Source organism: Equus asinus, chromosome 8, assembly GCF_041296235.1.
Source record: "Equus asinus isolate D_3611 breed Donkey chromosome 8, EquAss-T2T_v2, whole genome shotgun sequence".
NCBI lineage: Eukaryota > Metazoa > Chordata > Mammalia > Perissodactyla > Equidae > Equus > Equus asinus.
The window spans coordinates 59,140,001-59,155,833 of record NC_091797.1 but is presented as its reverse complement, the minus strand read 5'-3'; the positions used below and the strand labels follow the sequence as shown (position 1 = coordinate 59,155,833).

The 15,833-nt window shown below is 36.9% G+C and overlaps 1 protein-coding gene across 1 annotated transcript in view; it reads right to left on the bottom strand.

Moving 5' to 3' along the window:
* Positions 1-15,833, bottom strand: part of LOC106845862 (uncharacterized) — a 310,124-nt gene that overhangs the window by 285,657 nt on the left and 8,634 nt on the right. Inside the window, exon 4 of the mRNA XM_070516801.1 lies at positions 3,188-3,274. Within this exon, the coding sequence (XP_070372902.1) occupies positions 3,188-3,274 (87 nt within the window). The remainder of the gene's footprint in view (positions 1-3,187; positions 3,275-15,833) is intronic.

The following is a 15,833-nucleotide window of genomic DNA, read 5'->3' as shown; positions in this document are numbered from 1 at the left end:
CAGCGTCCAGAAGGAGCTCCAAGCAAATGAGGCCCAAAAAGTAGTCCAGTGTAGCGAGAGCATGGAGAGAAAGTGGAGGGGATCTGACACGTGGACGGACAGTATACTGGTCTTCACCCTCAATGCAATAGGCCACAATGAGAGGGCTTTAATAAGGGAGTGGCAAGATGCTGTCTTGAGAATGGATCAAAGGGGAGCAGGAGGGATGTGGACAAAAGCAGCTCAGCAATTCCAGGCAGGAGCTCATGTTCACTTGGGACTGAGTAGGGTTAGCAGAGATCCTGAGAGGGAACGGAAAATGAGATTTCATATATCTTGTGATTTTCACGTCAGCAAATAAATATTAAGCATCATATATAAGCCAAGCACTATGCCAGATTCTAAGGACATTTAAGGTCTAGAGGAAAGAAAGTTGCTAAAGAAATAAGTATAGTAATAAACATGTAACTAACAACTAAGATGCACGCCAAAGGAAAAAACAACAGGGTGATAAGAGAAAGAGCAGCAGAGTTAAGGTTTGGTGATCAGAGAGAACACATTTAGTATGTCAAATCAAGAGGCCCTCACCACCCTATAAGGTATTATTATGAATTGATTAGTTATTATTAAACGCAACACGTGATGGTTAATTTTATGTGTCAACTTGGCTAGGCTGTGGTGTCCAGGTGATTGGTCAAACGTCAGCCTAGATATTGCTGTGGAGGTATTTTTTTTATGTGACTAACACTTAAATCAATACACTTTGAGTGAAGTAGATTACTCTTCATAATGTGGGTGGGCCTCATCCAATCAGTTGATGGCCTTAAGAAAAAAGACTGAGGTTTCCCAAAGAAGTGAGTCTCCTCAACACTGTGACATAGAAATTATACCTCCATTTCTAGTGTGCTGCCCTGCTTAATTCAATCTCAAGACTGCAATATTAATATTTACCTGAATTTCACATCAACTCTTACCTGGATCTCCAGCCAACCAGCCTGCCTTACCTGCCAGCCACCAAAACACATGAGCCAATTCCTTAAAATAAATCTCTCTCTTTCTCTTTCTGTGTGTGTGTGTGTGCATGCACACATTGTATATGTATTATATAATATGTAGAGAGAGAAAAAGAGAGATCCTATTGGTTCTGTTTCTTTGGAAAACACTGATTCATCCATAAGCTAATATTACCCATACCAAATCATATACAAAAGTATGAAATAATAAAATGTGCATCTACTACATAGAAGCACTCAGATCCATATCCATATTAAGTAAAAAGTATTTACCAGAAATCAATGATAAAGCAATTGTCCATTATTTTTAAAATCTATGCTATATAAAAATTAACATAACATTATCTTTTCAGGATTTAGTGTAAACAAATAAAATGGTGGTTGTGGTGGTTTATTTACACTGATAGAGTCATAAATTCTATTAAACATTGCAACTCATCTAACCTACGCTATTTTCCTTTATACCTTGACTTCCAGGAAGCACAAAATAAGAGTGCTTAATTATAGTTAAAATATTGTCCTCCGTTTTTTGTATTTTTACTGCTTCCTTTTGTAGGTATTCTCAAATCTTCCCTTTCTTATTTATGTGAACTTTGCTCTGACCATATTCATCTATATTTCTATTATAAGCTGCCTCAAACTATTTTGGAGGCAAGTAGAGTATAAATTCTAAACAAATAACTCTAAGAACAAAGCTGAACTAAAGTGATGATAGATAGGGCAAGCCGACCCGGGGTGTCCCTCCAATCCTGCCACAGGAAGGGCTGTGCATTGCACTCTGCTCAGGCTGGGCCTCCTCAGGACCCGTCCCACAGCACTGCATGGTCCCTGCATGGTCTTCAGCCCTGTGCCGTAGAGGGTGCAAAAGGATATCTCGTGCTCATTAGCACTGTCTGTTCCCTTAAACAGGGTAACTATTTAGCCAAAAGAAAAAAGAAGACATCATTAATTGCAGACTTAAAACTGAATTGTGGGCAGATGTAAAGAGAAGTGTCTGCTCTAAAACGTGGAACCCCACGTTCACCCAAAGGAGTTGGGCAATAACTGCTGACAAAGGAAGGGTGACCAACAATATTTTGTCTTATGAAACGTACCTGTCCATGGTTAGAGCCATTCATCATTCATTCAACATATCTTAGTAAGTAACCTTTAGTCCTTACATTATAAATATTCCACCAAATATAGCTATATATTGTGATCTTCAAGAAATTAAAACAGACCTCAAATGCTAATTCTATGGCTACTCGTCTCCAGAATGCACTGCGATTCTCTCTCATCCCTCAAGTGTATTTAGGCAAATAAAAGGCTAAGGTTTTCCAGTTTCCAATTTGCCCTCATTTTGAGCTACTGGTAAAAACTCGTTCTGAGAGTAAGTTCTTGCCTTATTTTGCACATATGTCTTTTGATGATATCCATGGATTCTGCATCATTTAAAAGTAGATTTAGTTTATTCAAAACTGTCTTTTAAAATGATCTTTGCACTGTGCTTGAGCCCTTTTATTTGTGAGGATTTACTCCAGTGTTTCCTTAAAAAGTACAGATTCAATGACTGGTGCCCAACGGTGGAATATGGTCTGGATTGCAAATGACTCTAAGTAACACTTGTCACTATCACCATCTCATCAATAACCTTTGTAAACCCTAGAGGGCTTGGTGAGCTATCGACTATGCATAGTACAGTGCACATAAGGAGCAATTTTGATTTGTTATTTTACAACCACAGCTAAACACAAGATTACAGAAGAGGAAATCATCATAGCACTGCACCTTTGTTATTCAAAACCTAGGTGGTGATTCCATCTTCGATGAAAGGAATTCCATAGTTACCATGTATGGAAATCTCGTATGCTGGAGGAATTTTATTGCAGAATGCTCTTTTTAAACTCCAAGAGCAGAGATGGCATTTGTAAAGCCATGATGCTTCTCATAAGCATAACATCAGTCTTATAAGAGCGCCAGACAGCTTACAGCAGCATCAATGAGAGCAAACTCCTGCTTCTTCTCTCTGACCAGCTTGCTGTCCTTGATGAAAAATTACCTTCGCTGCCCATCATGTTGTTAGTGGTTAAAACTTACCATTTAAATTGTAAGCTGCAAAATCTAAATGGAACTGCATGTGTGATCTTTGTCACCTCATTTTCATGAATGGAAAAGAATATTCTGACACAAAAATTACATACTTAATTCTAGCTCACCCTCTCTGCTGACCTCCATCCCACACTGCCTTGGGTTTATTTCCTCATCCATCAGTGGGTCAAAGTAATTTCTGCTGTATTCATTTCCTGTGGAAAGTACATGAAGTAAGGGTCAGTGATTATTAGAAGCACATGAACCAAAATGTTAATTTTGAAATCGACACCAGCACACAAGGACCATTTTAGCTACTTTATAAGCTTAATTTTTTTACAAGTCTTCCAAGCCTCCCTTTTTAGTAATTATTATCTTTCAAAAGGTCAGAAAAGGTAATTCAAGAAACAAGTTCATGCTATCTTTCTGTTGCTAAAAAATTAATGAGAAAATTATCAAATGTAGACATTAAAATAATAATAAAAAACTTAAGGGAAATTATTTTTAGGATCTAGTTGAGAGATGGACATTGTTGTAGTCTAATGGTGTTTAGAGTTCACTGATGGCTCTATTTACCCACTTGTATATCATTCACTACCTATATCATGTTATTGTGTCCAGAATTCTGTAGTTAACTTAGTTGTATCTTAATTATGAAAAACTGTAGCAAAATTCCCATGTTGATAGTTGAATAAAAAGAAAGAGAGAGAGAGAGAAGAGAGAGAAAAGAGAAAGAAAGAAAGGAGGGGAGTGGGGAGAGAGGGAGAAAAGAAGGAAAGAAACAGAGAGAGAAAGAAAAAGAAAGGAAGGAAGGGAGTGAGGGAGGAAAGTAAGAGGTGTCTGTTTACAGGTCTTCTTTGTTATGTCAACTCAAGTAACATGAAGAGAAGGTACAAATGATTCAGCCAGGAATTTTATTCAATACACATCAAAAAACTCAGCACAAACCAAAAATCCTCACTTGATATTTCCCACTTATTTTTGTCCTTATCTCAATAACCAACTGTAGCATCAAATATGACTTTATAATAGAGAAAAGGGTCTGTTATCAATTTTCCAAATCTAGTTTCATATTTCCTGCAAACTGAAATGTATATGTCTATTGCTAATAATTTGCATTCAGTAAAACGTAATCTACTCTGATGATAATTCAAGTCGCCTCAAACACTGTAAAACACAAATAAAGACTTCGGAGTGAAGACAACAATAATTCTGAAAGTACTGCTTACAGGAAAGGGTTGATATACACCAGGTATTCTGTGGTACTCCATGGTATATTAGTTTTAGGATCAAAAATAATCCAAACAGCAGCTCCTTCTCGAAGGCTAAATGGAATTTTGATAGGAACCTAGGTTTAATTTATATTTCTGGACTGGCACATTTTTGCTGTCAGTCTCTGTTCTATCAACGTAGTAAGTGCAAGAACTGAAAATCTGCTTTTCCTTGAGGTCTCAATAAAGAAAAAGTAAATGAGTTTCATTTTTGTTACTTTATCTGTCAACAACTACTAGGCTGGTATGAATCTTGGCAGTATGTAATCAAAGTCTTATTACTGCAATAACACAGCCATTCTACCTCATTCACCGTAATTGTTTTTTTTTCCCCCCTCTACCACAAAGCACTGTGATATTCTAAGTACATTATTCCATATGCTGGCAAAATAATTCAGCTATATTAAAGCAAAAACGGTAGTGTACTCCTAATTATATTACTATGGTAGCGTAAGTCAACTCTTGGTACCCAGATCCTGGGAACACCCCCAATTCAATACAAAAGTCAAATCTTTTGTCTACGGAAATGACCTATTGGTAAGTAATACCAAGTTCATCAAAACGTTGGAGAGCAAAACAAATTTAAGTCATTTTTAACCAAAGTTTGCAGAAGTTTATTTGGTTTACCATTCTCATTCCTGTTGTCGGTTGAGAAATCGGGGTCTTGCCCAGCTGTGCAAGAAGGAAGCCTGCACCCTGGAGTCTTCAGTGCACTAAGACTCGCCTCGGGGCTTGATGCTTCTGCACACAACTGCGAGATGGGCCCCTTTAGGTCTGCGTGTGGTTTCAAAATCTATGCAAATTGTTCCTTCCACATTCAGTATGAATTGGGGCACACATGTAAGTTATAAATGCCACTCCTGGAGTGATTTATTTTATACTTCGCATTCTGGGATATGGCAAATAGAATTTCACAAGAATTACGAGGGATCTTGAATGAAGAGGCAATCCACTAATTCCTTTTAAACATCCCCAAATTCTATATCATTTTATATTCTATAATAGTACATTATGTTATATATTTGTATGTTATATGTTTTTGCAATGTATGTGTGTTTTATATTCTATTTTATATTATATTATGTATTGCTTTATATATATAATATAAGACACTTACTGTCTGTCTCCTCCACTAAAATAAGCCCCATGAAGGCAGTGACCTTCTCCCTTTGTCTGCTGCAGCCCCCTCAGTGCCCAGAATCATGCCTGGCACACAGAGGTACTCATAACATCATCTGAATTCATTCAATAAGTAAACACTTCTTGGAAACCTATTGTAATACCCCAATTTTTTATTGTCTAGATGTTCTTTCTTGATTAAAATGAACGAGTTATCATCTTTTTATCACCCTTTATTTTTCTCTTCCCTTCTATTCCCCATCCTCTCTCTATATTCCTTCAAGACCCCTTTCCTTTTGCTTTTTAACTGAGTGCTTTTTAGGAAGCAAACACCATGTCTGGATTTTAAAAACAAACAAAGAAAATACTGTGGCCCCTGCTTTCAGAGCGTAGAGTGCTGAGAGAACAAGGAAGTGAAACATTTACAGTCTGGCGTGATTTAATGCTGTGGTAAAGGATGGAGTTCTGTGAGCCCATAGCAAGAGCATCTGGCTCATACTGGAGACTTCAAAGGAGACTTCCTGGAGAAATTGCTACCTGAAGTAAGTTTTGAAATGTGATTAGGAATAAGCCAAATCAAAAATACAGGGGAAAGGAATTTTTTTTTGGTGAGGAAGATTTGCTCTGAGGTAATATCTGTTGCCAATCTTCCTCTTTTTTTGTGTGTGTGCCTGAGGAAGATTAGCCCTGAGCTAATATTTGTGCCAAACTTCCTTCATTTTGTATGTGGGATGCTGACACAACATGGCTTGATGAATGGTGTATGTCCGCACCCAGGATCTGAACCCATGAATCTGGGCCACAAAAGTGGAGCATGCCAGATTTAACCACTATGCCACCGGGTCCACCCCAGGAAAGGAATTTTTAATGGGAAGAGAAGCATGGGCAACAGAGAAAAGACACCAAGGCATAAAGACATCAGAAGATGCTTTGTTTGTGGATGATTCTCAAATCTTGTCAGCCTCCTAAAGTTACAGTAAGGTAGGTAATGGAATCCACACTTTCTCACCAGTCCTAGAACCAACTTTGACTAATGTTTTGGCTCAAATTATTATTAAGTTGTTATACATGTCACTTTATGCTGATATGTTATTTCATGTCTGTTCAATCACTCAACCAATATTTATTGAGTGCTTATTATGTGAATGTATTAGTAAGACAGAACACTCAAAAATCCCTCCCCTCACAGAGCTTGCATTCTGTGAGCAGAAGAACGAACACAAACAAGTGTGTGTATATTTTATAGTTTATTAGGTGATTATAAGTGACGTGGGGGAAAAAATAGAGCCAGATAAGGCTAACTAAGCCGCCCAGGGAGGGGTGAGAGTTCCATCACTCGCGTATACCCTTGTTTCAAACTAAGAATGACACTCAGGATCAAATCACTGTGTTCTCGAGACTATTGAGACAGTGAAGCAATAATAATGCTTACAATTTGTAATTTATTATTTATAGTTTATGACTAATTTGCCAATTACTTGCTATAACATAAATCAGCCTACAAATTCAATAAGAATCTACTATTAAATATTAAAATGATTCTCCCTTTCTATTGGTATATCCTGGCCTGATGAGCCAATAACCTAAAGACAGGAGGCAGAGGCTAAGACGGCAAAGCACCCAGAATCTATTTTAAATTTGGAAAGAACAGAATTTATCTTAACACTAGCTCCTTTGCTCACGATTCATTGGATAGTGTCAGGATTCAACAAAATGAGATGGTTTTAGGGTAAAGTGTATATTACCAGAAGGTAGATTGCTAATAGGATAAATTCCTAAAAGTGCCCTAATCATTCAGAAAATCCTTTTGGATATATCTAAAATCATCTCACAGGAAAATTAACAGACCCACTGAGAAATTCAAAGTAGGGCATTTAGCAACATAGATACAACAGGTTTTAACATGGCTGATATTTAACTGTTTGTTATATTCAAATGAACAATCTGACAGCTGCATATACATTTGTATATTTAGGCATGGTTCTGAAGCAATTGGATGTAATCCATAAACTAATAAATCAGTATAGTGACATTGTCTATATTCTCCATGCCCTTGTTTCCAACTTCCTAAAAATAGCTGTTCAATGTTTAGAATTAGCCTCAGTTAATGCATTTCTTGTGCTAGTTTTTACTGAATCGGGGAGGAACACACACACTTGCCTCTGCCCTTCCACACATATCAGGTTTTCCTATCATTTAACTCAGCAGCACAGAACGCAATCAGGGCTTTTACTTAAATTACACTGTAGGTGAACTCTGGCCAGGAAATCCTCCAGTGTGCACCCAGGCAGCTCCTCGGGGGCCATAAGAGTGAGACTGAAATTGCCCACCAGAGGAAGGTTAGTGTGACTCATAGAAGTGTCGACTCAACAAGGCAATCACTGCCTTTCAAATCAGCTCCATTAGCTCCGGAGGAAGAAAATCCGAACGCATCTCCCTGTTTCTCGGGAGGTTTTGATCGGCTCCACTCTTGTCCTTTTCCTGTGAATCCACCTGCTTCAGCTCAGATTTTCATTACTAACCGTCATGTTTTCTATAATATACTTGAAGTTAAATAAACACAAGGCCTGCATGTAAACTAAATAACTAACTAAATAATTTACATTCTATGATTACAGTGATGCACCAAAATTTTATAAACTAGGATACTCTCCTGAACATTATTCCTTTTAAAGGCATGAAGCCTAGATAACTATAATTAAATTTGCTTCTTATGAACTTTATAAATAAATTTGGGGAAACTTCATAGTTTCCCAACTTTGAAAATCCAATATGAAGATCTCGGGTTTAAATGTCCACAGGGCCGGGAAGTTTACATGTAAGTATAAAACATAAGTGTGGAAATCAGGGGTTGTAACAGAATAGAGGTTAGTGGGAACTATGTCAAACTCAGACATGCTCTACTATACTAAATCCATTTTAATACTATTTCTATAAGGTTGATTTACAAACATTTTTAAAATTAAAGGCAACTAAAGATACAATATTTCATATGATAAAGAATAGTTATTTTAAATCAAAGTCTTCATTATACTGAATAACAAAACAACAACAAGCCCCAAAAAAACAAATAAAAACCTAATGACAAAAACTCAAACTATGACTTGATTGTCCACTATGAACATTATTGTCCAACAGTCTCTTAGCAGTCTTGGCCAAAGCAGTTAGAACAAAAATAAGGGAGAGTGTGAGTAAAATTACTGAAAATAATTATATTTTATGCAATTATTATTTGAAGACAATAGGATTCCACACCACAAAAATATAAGAGGTCTGACCAAAAAACTTTTAGAACAAAGATCTTATTTGAATAACAGCTTGAAAAACAACCAGATAAACATTAAGAATCATTCACTTTTCTAAGTGTCAACAATAGCCACTTAGGAGTTCTAAAGAGCAAATAGAAAATCAGCACACATAACACAGCTGCAGATAGCTCTCAAAAATCAATGTATTTAGACTTTCATAGGAATCCATAGGCGGTCATCAAGAGTATTAATCTTACCCAGAAACTCAATCTAAAAGGCCTAAGTTTGTTAAAAACAGCAAATTGATACCATTTCCCATTTCTCCTTGAGAGAAAGGCTACCCTGTGAAACGATCTGCTGCTCACATTATATTCAAGAACTGGTGCCCTGTTGGACAAATTAGCTTTCTCAACTGCTTATTCCTACTTCCTTTCCAAATCTTGTGGGTATTTGAGATATCAGTGCTTTGAAAACCTAAATAGGGTAATAGTTGAAGTTTGCTAACAAGTACTAATTAATTGAGCCATATTCTTTCTTCCCCTAAGGCCCTACCTCATGGTAAATTACGAGGCATTTTAACTTTCAAACCCCTGGAGTGCCGCTGAGCGTGTAATTGCTGCAGGGCTTTCTCCCACAGGACCCCAAGGCATTAATGCATCATGTGCTCCTCTGGACCTGGAATCCTCAGAGTTAAAGCGTGTCCCTAAGTACCTAACTTCTAAACAGGAAGCTATTCCCATTGCTTAAGTAATGGTGATAATTCAAAGGTTAAGTATAAATATATTGGGTTTTTACACTATTTAAAAGTCCTGCAAAAGCAATATCAAAGTAGGTTTTCTTTCTTTCTAATTTGAAGCCCGGCAACATTATCCTACATATAAATGAACGTATGTAGATAGTTTGGAATATTGCCTTTCAATTTAGGAAGTACCTGATATTACCATCAATTACCCCTATAATCTTTCTGACTGTGCCTTCATTCATTTAACAATATGTCTTCCTCATGGATCTAAGATTACATATATTTATGTATTATATTTAAGGGTTCATTCAGCTAATAATGTTTTCATCACACTGCAGCACACTTTAATATGAAAACAATCAATATAACGGATTATTAGATTTAGCTAAACGATTTTAATTAATAATCCTTTGTCTAAAAACAATCTAGTAATTTATAGACAACTAAACTCTTTATCTCATAAAACAAGGGGTTCAGGACTTCCTATGGGTTTTTAATACGGCTTTTGGTCAATTAATCTGATGAAAGCTAAAGAAAATCTTATTTCCTATTAAATTCTCTTTAATAGAACACAAAAAGTATCTGAAAGAAACTCTAGAGATTAAGGACTAATTTGTGCTAAAAGCACAAAATACTAAGGTCACGAAAAAACTTTTCTAGTAAAATTGTTCTTAAAATGGAAACGCAACGACTGAACTCCAGTCAACATGGTGGCTTCACGAAGTTTGAAATTTACATGGAATTTCATTGATATAGTGCAACTTCTTATTGTGATAGCAAAAAACTCTTTTAAAAAATTTCACCAAATATTTAAGAGGATGTAGGTAAACAATTCTGTAACCTGGTCAACTGCTAAGACACTGATTGCATCACTAACATATCAGAAAACAAGTTTTTCTCTCAGTTCTACTATGTAGCTGCTTATGTTACGAAAGTTATTGGACTTTCATTGGCTATATGATCTAGTTCCAGCATTTTATTCTAAGATTGTTAACCATACTTGTCACCATCCTATAGATTCCTGTGCTCACATTTTTATTTTAAAGGTCTATAAGTTTCACTGGCGTATAAATAAATCCAGTCGCTTAAATGTATAAATCTATCTATCATCAATGACCTGGAGTAATGAAGGAATCTCTCTGAATGTTACAATGATTCTTATAAAAATTCTTTCTCCGATCAACTACTTATGACAGATTTTATAAAATATTACTTTACAAAGTTATACATTGGGGGTTTCACTAACATTAATTTGAGGAAAAGATAGAAAAATAACCATGCTTAGCCGTTGGCAAAGTGTTACCCATGGTTTCAATTTTAGCATTAATGGAAATAGAAAAAGACAATACAAATAGTCATTCAGCTAATTTCCTGGGCATATCTGTCCGATTTCCTGGAGGTAGCCAGTTCCTTGTGAGAAACAAATAAATTGAACTTTTCTTATTCTGTTCAAATTCCCAAAACTCATACGTTTGATTAAAATGCCCTTTCCCCAACTGGACATTGTTCTAGAACTCTGTTGCTCCATTTAAAAAAAAAAAAAGATGAGAAAGTAAGCTTAAATTAATTCATATAAATTGATCACATATTTTATCCATGTGATATCTACATAAAATATTCCTTTACTTCGGTGGGAAGGATGCTTTCCTGCCTCTTTATTTTTAGCTTTCCAAGTTGGTGAAAGAAATTCAAATCACTTAGGGGCCAAATGGTATCTGAAGACACAAATTCAGGTCAGTTCAATAAACCTAAACCAAAAACTTTTCCTGTATATTTTCTTTTTCTTAATAATAGTTGAAATGTCCCAAAGCAAGAAAAAATTTTTTAATGTTCTATAAATTTCACATAACACCTGTTTTCCATCTTAAGGGAAAAATAGCTATAAATAAGAACAATGTAAACACTTTTATACAATATCCCTTCTAAAATAATCTAGGCTATGTGCACTATGGCGGAAAACAATTCTCATCACATATTTTCTCAGAAAATTTGAATTACGCCCTTAACATGTATACTCATATATTTCTTTTGCTACAAATTTTTGTACACATGTATTTCTGATGGCCACACAATCTGAAGATAGATTTAGAGTCACAATTATAACCCTAATCCAGGATTTCTCTAGCTCAGGCACAACTATTATGCATCTCTCCCTTTAATTCAAACAACCTTTCACTTTTTCTGGAAGGACCTAAGGCCTTAGATTACATATGCTCAAACTCATTCCTCTCACCTTCCTTGGAACATCTGCCGTTTTCTTTCTCTGCTGCCCAGCCTTCTGTTTTGCCGCCTTCTGTCAAAGATTCTGCGCTCACAGAGGTGCTCTTCAAACCACAAATATCTCCATATCCATCATGAAATCACTAGGGGCACCTCCACTCCACAAAGCCACAGGGTAACCACCTCCTGTCAATTCCAGAGCTGCTGCTGAGGCCAGCTCAACTGACCACTGTTGGCACCAGTACTGATTCCTGCTGGTACCTCTTATAGGCCATGCCATGTTCTCTCCAATGTCTGCTCTGGTTCTGATCAAACATTGAACTCATGCCTCTGTCCATCTCATATTCCTTTGGCAATGCCAAGTGGAGGGGTACACATCATCCACCCACATGGTATGCGTCCTTAAACCTCCGTGTTACACAGGTTGGCAGGTAAAGCTATTGAAGTCCCCAAAAAGTGATGGAGATCTCAGTTTTTATGCCGAGCCTCTCTCCCTAAGACCCTGGAACAAATACCTGAGGATTAGACAATGGGACAACATGATTGGCAGTGTGCTATAATCAAAATTACCTTTCCTCTCTGGTTCTAAGATATTGGCATGGGATCAAGCTTGTGTGCCTGACTGTCTCTTTCCTTAGAATTTTCTTTTCCATCTCGGTCTTTCTTAAAATGGGAATGCAACAAATAAAATACACCAGCCAAATGGCAGCTAAAGAGAGTTTAATGAAGTTTGAATTTAATATTGGATTCATTGATGTAGGGTAACTTCTTATTCTGATGGCCAAAAAGTATTTTTAAAACTTTCACCCAATATTTGAAAGGTAAAAAAAATTCAATTTCTGTCCTACTTCTAAGATACTGCCTATTTTGTTAATGTATCAGAAAACCTAAATTTCTATATTAGTTTTTTCACTAAAAGTTTGGTCATTTTAGGGCACTTTAAACCACAAAACCTCAGACCTGCTCAGTCCTGGGCTGAACACAGTTTAATCAACTAAGTTGGGATCCCAGTTATGCTAGTGTGGTACACACACAAATACACACACACACATGCACACACACACATTTACTTTTCCTGTTTCGCCTGTACTAGGAAGAGTCAATGCAAGAAATGCTATTTATAAAATAGAAGTAAAAATTTTATATGAGAAAATATTGCTTTTTTGAGAGTGCCAGATTAATCTGGTTTAATCAACTATAATCTCAAGAGCTGCCCTCAAGATGACTTTGCTGATGTGATGTTTCACGAACATAGAGAGATTCCATGTCTGTTGTGCTCATATTTATATCTCCCATATCTAGCATAGTGCTTAGCAAATAGAAGATGTTCAATCAATATGCTTTCCAGTAAATGAGGAGAAAATGGAGAAATGCATAAAGCATTTTTGGTATTACATATCTAACTCCTAAGCAAAATGTTATATAAATTATGTTATGCTCAACTAATCATGCATATACCATTTCCATTTTTAAACTATACTGATATTATTAACAATAGGTTATGATCAATAAATAAGCCAAGGCATAGGAACTGTACAAGACATTTATCAGATTTTTGTTTGGTTGGTTGGTTTTTCCGTCTTGAATCCATTTCCCTTCCTAATAGCATCACAATTTCCTAGTCCTCAGTGTGTATAGTCGTGATGGTCCAGTAACTCCAGGTTCCTGTCTCCAAGTACAGGAGGCAGGAAGGGTTGACAGAATCTATTTCTCCCACCTGTGATAAAGCCAGGAGGCAGGCAAGTGACCTGAGCATAGCCAATCAAATGCTCTCCCCTAGGACTCTGGGTAAGTGAAGCAAGGATGGGAAGAACACTTGAAATAACCTTGGTGAAAGTTAGAGATCAATAGGAAAAAATCTTCCAAGTAGAATTAATTCACATACCATCAGTTTAACTATTCTACTATCCTCTTCTACAATTATTCCTTCTTTCTTCTTATCTAAAGCCTTTCCATGGCTCCTTCTCATGTCTGTCCCACATTTCACTTTACTGCCATTTAGAATTCAGACGTTCACCACCTTTTTTGTGCCACCATGTCATATATTCAGATTATTAAATATGCCCTTTGACCACGCAGCCCACAAGCCCTTGTTAGGTTTGAAACCTAACCCAACTCCTCTCTCTTTTGAAATTCTAAGCAGTTGTGAGTCGACTCCCTTCTCAAATATACAGTTCTGAATTTCCCCTTCTCGTAAGGCTAGTCATCATCAGACCAGGGCACAGCTGGAAGTGAGGAAAGAGGATGAGCTGAGATGCTGGCATTGGAAAAGCAGTCTACACACAGGAAACACAAGCTCTGGGCAAGATGGAGCAGACAACATATGGCCAAATATAATCACATATATGTGAATTCCTCTGAGAATTTACAAATTAGGGTTTGAATGCTTTTGCCAATTGTCTGTCTAGAAATTAAAGGCCAATAGGAGTGGAAAGACGATCACAAGCAGAGCCTGGCCGACTTTCATTTGAAGTGAGGGCGCAGAGGCAGAGCAGCCTGGGAGGAGACGGGGCAGCGGCGGGCAGACTGAGAGCTTGGCTGTGGTTTTTCTCCATTCACACCTTGGAAAAATGACTGATACCAACTTAGAGTGTCAGCTCTGCAGCACACTGTCATTTCTGGGGAGAACCTTCAGACAAATAAGCTTCTAAGGATGCTCAACATTGGAGTGTTGAGCTGGGATTTGGGGGTGCTCTCCCAGTAATCTTGAACTCATTCCACCCAGTAGTTGCTTATTTTGCCAATTTCTAAAGATCAGCATGTGCTTACTTTAGTTACTTTTCTCCTATACAAAGGGACTCAATCCATTATAAGTTTAAAGGCTTTTTTATCCAAAGTCTGTTTTCAGAAAATCCCTTTCCTAGACATTTCCCTCATAATTTAAATTGCTATTTATCCAATAACTTTACATTTCCTTGAAATAATTTGGTTAAAGTAGCATTGAAATTCTGCCATTACTTACTAAAGTTTTTTTTAAAAAAAGCACCTAAAAGGTGCAAATGTTTTGATACTTACTTATAGGGCGATAATTTGTGCTCATTGTAATAATACTGTGGGAAAAAGATGTAGTTACTTGATTTTACCTAAGTAATCACACTGGCAGATGATGTAAATGTTCTTTTTTTACGGTATTAACAAGAAACATTGTGTTCTGTAATATCTAGCAGTTTCTGAATTCACATATTTCAAATATTCTTCCTTGTTCACAGACCATAAAATTGTACATCTCACTTGCAATTGAATGTTTTTGGAGGCTCTGCCAAAGGCAGGCAAGTAGGGTGGTTTTGGGTAGAAATGCATCAAGTAATTTTTTTGGCCAATGTTGACTATGTCCCAGAATAGAGATGGCGTAACCCCTACCTATGTCAATGTCTGGCTGGTTTTGTCAGGATGATAAATCACTCCTGGATTTTCCATCTGAACCTTCTTATTTTTATTCCTTCCACTCTGCTCTACTTTTGAGCTACAAAATTTTCTCTCTGTCTATTTCCTAGAACCTGGCCAACTAATGATCGCTCATGACAGCTACTACATTTCATGCCCACTCTCATCTTCCAGACATGGGAAGTAAGCCCCCAGTAGTAGTTCTCAACCCCAGCTGTCCATCAAAATGCCTTGTGGAAAATTTAAAATACATAGCTGCCCAAGAGTCATCTCTGGACGTTCTGTTTCCCAAAGGGCCCCTGGCTCCACAGACAATTTTGATACACAGCCAGGGTTGAGAAAGACTAACACAGGAACATAAATTCTAATTTTAGGGATAGGTAAGAATGATAAATAAATACACATTTATCTAAAAAATTACACTCTCCTTATAAAGACTTATACATACAAACCAGCACCAAGGAAGTTGGCCTCCGGAACACGTCTTCTTTAACATCGTTGAGATGTTACTAATTCATGGTACACGGAAGAACTCATTCAACCTAGCTCTGGGAATATCCTTTGTATTCAGATGTTTTATATCATAGAAATGATGTTAGAAATGACAAGGACAACTGAGACAGTGTTGGAAGTATTGTACTGTGGATCAATATTGGTTAAGCAGCATTAGTGGGCAGGGAAGTTATAATTCTCTAAGAGTTCCACAAATTCTACCATGCAAACTTGAGCAGCCAGACTTCAAGATCTAACCAGCTATAACTGCACAGTCGCCAGCCACATATGCCTATGG